This window comes from Amaranthus tricolor, chromosome 3, assembly GCF_026212465.1.
Source record: "Amaranthus tricolor cultivar Red isolate AtriRed21 chromosome 3, ASM2621246v1, whole genome shotgun sequence".
NCBI classification, from domain to species: Eukaryota; Viridiplantae; Streptophyta; class Magnoliopsida; order Caryophyllales; family Amaranthaceae; genus Amaranthus; species Amaranthus tricolor.
Window position 1 is genome coordinate 8,932,050 of NC_080049.1, and position 9,615 is coordinate 8,941,664.

A 9,615-nucleotide genomic window follows, 5' to 3' on the forward strand; every position below is an offset into this window, starting at 1 on the left:
ATAATAATAATAATAATAATAATAATAATAATAATAATAATAATAATAAATAATAATAATAATAATAATAATAATAATAATAATAATAATAATAATAATAACAATAATAAAAAAATACAAATAATATTATTATTAATAATATTATTATAATAATATTAATAATAATAATTTATCAAGACGTATAATAATTTAAATAATAATGTAAATAATAAAAAAACAAAAAAAAGGAAAAAAACAGTCGCACAAAAAAACCGCGAGCAGACCACGGTGGAGTCGCACAAATCGTGCGAGTGGACCACAGTGGAGTCGCACAAAACGTGTGAATGGACCACGGTCCAGTCGTACGTTTTGTGCGACTGAACCGTGTTCGACTCGCACGTTTTGTGCGACTCAACCATGGTTCACTCGCCCAGTTTTTGCGACTTCCTTTTTTTTTTAAAAAAAAAGTACACCGATTCAAATCGATTAAAGTACGTACCGGGATCCGATTAATAGTCGCTTTCGTTAGCCATAGTTAATCGATTCCAACTAACGGCTTGTTTAAAATCGAAGAACGTTTTTTGAGAGTTTTTAGAGAGATAGTACCGCGTTTAATTTCGTATATCATACAAGTGCGCGTTTGAAAATTCAATATATATAGGGTCGCGATAAAAATGTTTAGGATTACGTTTAAACTTTAAATTTAATGTTTTTAAAGTGGTAATAGTGTTATAAAGTGCGTTTACATTTGTTAAACAAATTTTAAGTTCAGGAACAAATTCGTAATTTTATGATGGGGTGGCGATAAAATGAAAAGTATGACGATATATAACAATGCCTTATAAAGTGATAACTGGAGGTGCCTGCAAATGTGTCGTATCCCATTAACATTAACACCAAGCTTGTTAGTTGCGAGTAGCGAGGACCCCTCCTCTTCTCTCTCTATCAGTGTCTGTCTCTGTTTCCATCTTTCTCTCTCTTTTCTTATTACTACTCCTACTAATTAGGGTTTTATCCATTCCTTTCTTCCATTTCCATTTTTATTTACTTCTACAATCGCAATCAAAATGGGTAGAATATTCGTGATTGAGCTTGAAGGCAGAACTTACAAATGCAAATTCTGTAAAGTCCATTTTGCTCTTGCTGATGACCTTGTTTCTAAGGTACTCTTTTCAATTCCCTTTCTTCTTTACATCATCTTTTTTTTGTTTTTCTGTTTCCGCTTTTCTGTTATCTCCTCTGTTTTTTCTTTCTGTTTTCTTTTCATATTAGTTGTCCATCATTCCTCGCTTTTGATTTTGTATTAATTAATTTATCTTTTTTTGGATCCTTTTGTTAAATCTTTTGATGGGTATTAATTAGTTTTGGGGTATCATTTCTTCTGATGCACTCGACAGAGTTTTAGGTGTATGAAGAGATAGAAATGTAGTGGTATCATTCAAGCTTCTTTTAATGTGTAAGAAAAATCAGCATCAAAAGGGAATTTCATATACTAATAACATTAACTTTATGCACGATTTAAGATATGAAGTAAATGATTTAAATAATGCATTGAATTGCCTTAAAAAAGTGAAATGTAAATTCTTCACTAATTAGCTAGTTGTTTGGCAAAGAGAAGAGTTTCATGAAATTTTAATTGCGATGTTGATACTTTGATTTGGACTACTAATTTGCAAAAAATGAGAAATATATAGTTTTGATTACCAGCTTATTTCTGTGCTGGGTTCTATTTCTTAGAGGATATAGGTTTAATTGGATATATGTTGCTACTCAATGATGGTTTTTAGCTAAGATAAATTCAAAAAGAAGGGGGGTTTGTGTGGGGATAATCTTTTTTGTTTGACTTGTACTAAATTAGGGAGAGACTTGGAGTTCTAACATATGCACAGCACATTAGTACAAGACTCCGACTGCGACTGCGACACCGATGTTTTTGATTTTAAAAATGTCAATTTAAACAAGGCAATAAGAAAAGGGGCATTTTGTTCCTCTATAAGATAAAAGAAGCTCCACGGGCTGTGAACTTCTTTTCCAAGAGAATTGAGTCGGAGGGAGTATGAATCCAGTAAAGTGTGGATTCAATATGTAGGTAGGATGCAGATTGTAGACAGATATACTTCCCTTGTTATTTATTCACTTTTAAGAACATTTCTATCTTCGCATGCTCCGTCACTTGGTATATGAATGTTAATATGCAATGTCATTTGTCACTTTACCTTACTAATAAGATCTATTTTGTTGAGTACCAATGAAATGATGAGGAAATCTTTTATCTGAAGCGTATTGAATGTACCTTGACTATTCATATGGAGTAATTTGAGTTGCCAGTGTAGTGTTGCCTATTTGTTAACTTGTTTTTCTTTTATGTTTCCATTAGGCTTTTCATTGTCGCAGAGGGAAAGCATATCTGTTCAGTAACGCGTAAGTTCCTTTTTCTTTTCACTTTTGGAACATATCATGATCTCTCTATTTCACTTGGAACTTGCTTCTATCATGATTTGTAGAGAATTCATTTAGTTGTATTTTGACAACTACTATGCATCGTTGGCTGTGTACTCTATTCCAAAGCTTTGTTATTTGGACTAAAGAATGTGCGGTTTCTATTGAGTTGTATTTAAAGGCGCTATCTTTTGATTTATTTTCTCAAGGATAGATTACCACCAGTTATTTTATTGCCATCTTTTTCTTACCTTGAACATTGTCTCAAGGACCAACTTTATTTTTGTAGATTTAGCTTTATTACCCTATAATCGTCCTTCATGTTTTCAGGTGATGTCTACTATTGTATAATATTTATTCTTGTAAATTTGTGTATCTTACTCATGTCCAGGTTTTTGGATAATCATGGGCCCTTAGCTTTCTATGTTAAGTTTGTGTAGTTAGCAAATATATTAATATTAGCGATTGTATTGCTTACATGAATTATAAGGTTGTAGTGGCACCCTAAATTATGTAATAGTGCTGAATTATACTTGAATGGCATTGATATGGAGACTTGGAAGATCTGAGCAATCTCAGCTTTTATTTGCAAAAGATTGTATGGATTGACCAAGTCGATTGCTTTTTATCTTTTCTTTGTGTTTTTGCCTTTTGTTTCCATTCAATACCACATTGTGTGGACTTTGGGTCACTAATTTTATCTTGGTGTTCCTTGAGGAAAAAGATGGTAACATAAGTCGAAAAGAGTGCAGATTTACTTAGATAGTGTTGAATTACAGGAAAGAGTCAATGAAAATATGGGCCATGTAGATAGCTGGTATATTCCTCCATTGACATTTCAAATGTTTGAAATTTCAATGAGAGACAACTTCAGGTTTATTTGAAGCAAAATGGTGGAATATTTCAACGTTGGCATCTTAAACGATCACTATTCTAGTTGAAGCTGAAGCCAATGTAGTATTAGAGATATTTTTCTTGTTGGAAGTCACATAAAGTTTGTGTCGTCTTTTAGTCAATGAAAGTGACCTTTATTTATATTCAACTAATGGTAAGCAAATCATTTCTTATGATGTTGTGTTTTAGGAATGTGTCATCTGCCATTTAACTGCTCTATCATATTATCTCGTATTGGCTGGGGCATCTAGAGTATCAATATTTTGGTTTCTTACTTGAAAACTTCACTTGACTAGCATACTTGTATTTCAGGGTAAATATTAACATGGGTGCTTCAGAGGAAAGATTGATGCTTTCTGGAATGCACACTGTTGCAGATGTATATTGCTGCAGCTGCGGACAGATTGTTGGATGGAAATATGTATTGTTCTATCCTTCTCTTGGCTATCTCTCCCATCCCCTACACCACTCAAACTCCTGATTTGAAACACTGAGTTTGATTGTATCCATAGAATTTTACCTCACGAGGAACTCTTTAACTTTCAAAGGATTCTACGCATTTTTCAACTTGTACTACCTTGCTGATTACTGAACTAGTCATTGTTATGTTGATTCTAGTGTGAAGGGAGTAGACTATGTACAAATTATTGCCAAAAACACGTATCTAATCGAAGGCCAAAATGTATCCATCTACTTTCAAACCCGGTTACACTCTAAAAATCGAAAAAGGGCCTTTTTTAAGTTGTGTAGGAATGATGGTCACTTTTGATGTGCTGCTGACATAGTTCTCGCTGTTGCATACTACTTAATTCTTACCTACCTGATTTGTCTGTTTTTTGGGCATCTGGGTTGGAAACTCACTCGATTCTATCAGCCGACATGCATTTCAACAATGTCGAAGCCTTAATACCCAAAAGATTATGGTCGGCTAGATGAACTAATAGATTAGTTCTTATGGTTGTCCAAATGGATCATTTCCAGTGCTTTATGCAAATCCTCCCAGATTTAAAGAGTCTCGCTTGTTTGCTGCCTTAACCTGTGGTATAATGTACATTTCTGAACTGGTAGCTTCACTTTTAGTATATCAAAAGTTTATGGGTGGCAAATCTAGAAAATTTATTTAGTGGGGTCAAACTGAATCATAGTGGAGTCAATTAGTTAAATTTATAAAAAATATTCAAACATCACAAATTTACAAAAAAAACTTCCAAGTTTTGACTTTTAGTGGGATCAAATGATCCTAAATTGACTATGTGGCTCCACTGGTTTTTATTGCCATATATTTTTGGTGGCAAGTAGTTCTAATTTAATTGATGGTGAGCACAAGAATATAATGTTTCATGATAATTAATAAATTAGATCTGGATAATTAGGTTTGGAATGGCTGGTTGTGAGCTCGAAACGAACTGCCAATATGATTGCAACCGGGGAATAACAACTCCTACATTGCTTCGTAAAACATGATCATAAATAATTATAGCTTGTACTTATGTATCATTTGCCTGAGATAGTCTTTGTTGGGAGTTAAGCTTATAGATTCTTTTACCGATTGTCATTGTCCAGGAAGCAGCTCATGAGAAAAGCCAGAAGTACAAAGAAGGAAAATATGTTCTTGAAAGGTACTTTCAACTGCTAAAGTTAGCTCTTTTTCTTTCTCAATTACATCCAAAATTTTTATCGTCTGCAACAGTCATGTACGACTTACAAATTTTCGTGTCATTCTTGTTTTCAAGCAGAGGTCGGATTATTGATGGTTTAGAGACCGAGTTCTATATTGATGCCCATCCAATGAGTGATACCGAAGATGTTTAGTCATGTTTGACATTGCATTCAGGTAACATGCTTTTGTACGCGAATTACGTAATGGTAGATTCACATGTACATATGACCATGAAAACTTCCGGTTGTGCGTTTGCTCAAAATTTTCTGATCGTTTGAAGAACCCGTCCATGTTTGGAATGTAGTAGTGCGGATCAGATGTAACTTATACGAGCTATGTGCGTAAAATATGTTAGTTGTGTAATTTTGGGAAGAGTTCGCTATATAAGGTGATGAGTTGAGGTGACTAAACATTTCGTTGGTTGTGCAACCAGCTTCCTTTTCTTATTAGAAAGTAATTCTATGTGCCTTGATATCAACTGAACGCCAACGAAACAAAAATGGTCATGCTTGTACTCTGATATGAGTAAATATTTATGTTGAAATAAGAATCAACCTAAAAAATGTTATTGGAATAAAAATTAAGATCATATTGTTGTTGTTAAAGGTAAGAAATAGTTGTAATTTAATGGAGCAGAAGAAATAAAAGAATTAGTCTTTTATTTTAGTATAAACATTTATCTTAGTGGGATGGCGGGAAAATACCTTCATCCCTTCTTTACCAAACTAAAATAAGGTAGATCTGTCTTTTCCATCATCTTCTTCGTATCACGATATATATTCTTTATTCTTTATCTTTTCTTTTAAATTTACACTTTTATTTCCCATTAATTATTTATTCTCAATAAAAGTATAATAGTTGAAGTGTCTAAGCAAAGTTTTTACATAAATTATTATGAGAGGGTTTTAACAAGAGACGCGTTTCAGATATGGGTTAAATTGCTCATCTCATGGATTTTATCAGTATATACTCCTTATTTGATGTTCTTTCACTGAAAGCCAAACTTTTAAAAAAATATGTTAAGAAAAAGGGGAATGCAAGTATAATTATTTTTCTATCTCCTGATTCAATAGTGTGGGAATTTAAATTTTATTTGTTCTGAGTAAAATTTTTAAGAAACAAGTAAACCAAAGGAATGTGTTCAAAAAATTGATAAAAGGTACAAATTATCAAAATATAGCACATTTATATAGCAATTAAGCGAAAGAAAGAGAGTATTTAAGAATTAGAAAATCTTCTCTCATATAGTTCTTTCATCTCTGTGATTTTGTTACATGTTTTATATTCAGATTAGATGTCTTTAAAATAGATTCTACAACTTGATATTAATCCATCCGACTTTGTAACAAATTTAATTTGATCCAACTTTTAAAATTGATTTTATAATATTGTTAATTAAAAATAAACATAAGACTCGATTTTGAACTGACCTTAAATTGACCCAATAACCCGAATGAACAACTCTAATTAGAATGTCTTTTTCCCAGTTTTTGCTTAAGATATTGTTTACGTTCATGATGGGGAGTTAGCTACAAATACATAGTTGGGTGGTCAAATAATCTAAGTATTATATTTAGTAAACTAACTGGTTGAATAAATTATTATGAATCAATTAATTTACAACAATTTCTCTTACCAAAGTATTTAAAATTTGAGGTCAAATCAGTTGGTTTAAACATTCACTCCAATTAATTATCAACTATCAATCATTTATTAGGACGTATAATATCATTCAAATGATTTAAAATTTATGTCTTATTTATCAAACCATCTAACAAATTATAACTTTTTTTTATTATGGTGAAAAGTAGTGGAACAACAACACAAAAACCCAATTGAATGTCAATATTTTAATCCAAAATAAAAATAATTAACTTCATGTAATAAATCCATTTGATAATAGAACAGGAGTAAAAATGTGAAACCACAAGGAGAGAGGTCCAAGATGAGATCCATAGAGGCAATAATGAGTCAATAATACAAAAATTTGAAAAGAATAAGTAAAGTAATATAAAAAATTCAAAAAATAAGTAACTTTTAAACTTAATTTTCAAAGTAAATACTTTTTTACCCATAGCACAGATTTAAAAATAATCGCTGTTAATAACAAAAAATAAAGAGGATTGGTAAAAAAAATTAAGGTCTTTGTTCGCTGTTAGTAACAATGAACAAAAATTTTGACTATTTTTTATCAATCTTCTTTGTTCGCGGTTATTAACAGCGAACGACTACTTGAATTTTTTTTTTATGTTTAAAATTACAAAGGTATAAAACATTATAAATATACATATGTAACAAATCAATACAAATGTAATATAAATATATATACATATAGTAAAATTTCACATGGTAGCATCCAATTTATGTCTTAGCAGACTATCGTAATATTTCCATTAAATTTTTGTCGATTTTCGTTTTATTCACCATTTTGACGTTTTTATACTTATTAAGTATTGGTTGTTGCCTTTATAATTTTCCCTAAACCATTTTATGCTCTCAAATGTTTAATTCATCAACGCTCTCAAATGTTGCAACAATTCGAGTTAAGTTTTTCTGATTGGTTTGAAATCGAATTTTGTGTCCATAATATTGTTTACATAATTTTATATTATTTTTAAAGTTGGGTTAAATCGAATTCGATTGTAAAATCGGATAAATTTTATATTATCGAGTTTATTTTAAATATCTCTAGGCGTATGTAGTGTGATGAAATGAGTCACGTTTCCAATAAAATAATGCGGTGAAAGTAGACGCGGCTTAAGCCTAATTGGTACGGTACGCATCACGTGAACGTTTCACACGCGTCTACATTCTGTTGCGTGCTTGTCTATATCTTCTTTTCAAAACTCCCATTTTTGTCCTTAGACCTTACTCCTATTTTTGTAGGTTTGTTTTAAATTCAATTCATTGTGTATGGAAATGAATGATTGGTACTCTTGTCCTGGTATACAAGTATACACTAATACTATAAATTTGAGGAAGCTTGATCCACCCACCCCAAACTTGTTGGACAGTCGGCACGTACCCAAATTCTTTCATTTTACACCCTAAACTACAAATACCGCCTGCGGCCGCCACACTTTACTATTTCGTCATTTATTTGCATCGAAGAGTGGGGGGTCATGCCGGAAAAATTATACGAATCTTGAATTGTAGAATATGATTATAAATTTAAAAAGTAGTGAATGAGTAAGGGTAAAAAAAGTTCTAATCTGATAAATAGTAGATATGTAATGAATATATATGAAATCTTACTCGACAACACCTTACCTACCCGCCAAGTCCTATAGTCGCTCGCCTTATATCTAAAATTTACTAATTTATAGCAATTTTATATGTTTTTATTAAATATTATTGACAAAATAATAAGGATTTTATTTTTATTTTATTACATTGTATGAATTAAACAAAATTTAATGTATAATTAAATTTGTAAAAATTAGAGTGAATGTAAGGCGGGTATGAGGTGGTTATACCCATGATGGGTAATACTTAGATGGTTATTTAGTGGGTGAGGATGAGTTTGAATGCATACTTAGATGGGCATACGTAGGTATGAAAATTTTACCGGCCATGAGTGGTGCTTAGATGGTGAGTATGGGCATGGAGGCATACCACATTCACTCTTTGTCATTTCTATCAAAGAGAAATAAAGCGTTATTTAAGAAAAATGTGAATTTAAATGAAGAGAGAAAATAAATTTTGTAGATGAAATTAAAAATGAGTTAAAATGTATGGATGATATTAAAACAAAAGTGGCACACCATTGTCTAAAAATAAACATAATGCAAAATGAGTGTGATGACCCAAAATGGCAAATGATGCAAAATGAATAGAACTGAGAGAGTATACTTATACTTCTTCCATTCCACTATAATTCATCCATTGCAATTTGATGTTTTCATTTTTCATTTCTAGCAGTTCCATTTATTGTTCCCTAAAGAATCTTTTTATTTTTATAACATTTTTTTGTACATACTTAGCCCTAATCACTATAATTTTAATATTTTAAATGCGTATGGTTTCCACTTATTTTTCACTAACTATAGTTTAATATTCTTTTAATATTTATGGTTTGTTTCCATTAATTTTATTTTATAGTAGTATATTTTTTTAATATTTATGATTCCCTCTTTTTCTCTATTATCTTTATCTTTTCAATAGAATTATATCTCTGGTCTCCATCATCTAAAAAATTCAATTTTTCTTAGTTTTTGTTTATATTTCTTATGAGAACATCTATGGTGGAAGTACTTGTTACATTTCCTTTTGTTACGCAATATAATGTGTTGTTTTAATTATTTAAAATTAAAGTTAGTTTATTTAGAATTATTTTTTATTTACAAGATACGCAAATGAAATGTAAGAGTTAATTGGGGAATTAAACTCAAGACCTTGACTAGAGAAAACAGTATTTTCTCCAATTAAGACAATAACTTATCCTTTATAAATTAAATTTGAAATGACTCTTAAGACAACATTTGGTTTTTTAGTTTGTGAAACAATTGAAAAAAAATATTTCCACTGTTCCATCATTGTCTGCAATATAAGAATATTAATACAACCAAATACGTTATTAAGATTATTAATATCTTGAGTTATACATAACTAAGGATTATAAAAAGAGAAAAAATTCTTTATAG

General features: G+C 30.8%; 1 protein-coding gene across 1 annotated transcript; it reads left to right on the forward strand.

The window, feature by feature from the left end:
- The first annotated feature begins 852 nt into the window (after positions 1-852).
- On the forward strand, positions 853-5,382 carry LOC130809465 (protein yippee-like At5g53940). The gene is made up of 5 exons (XM_057675259.1): positions 853-1,142; positions 2,357-2,400; positions 3,625-3,733; positions 4,876-4,931; positions 5,049-5,382. Exons 1-5 carry the CDS (start codon positions 1,047-1,049, stop codon positions 5,122-5,124), a joined length of 381 nt encoding a protein of 126 aa, XP_057531242.1. The 5' UTR covers positions 853-1,046; the 3' UTR covers positions 5,125-5,382.
- The last annotated feature ends 4,233 nt before the right edge of the window (positions 5,383-9,615 follow it).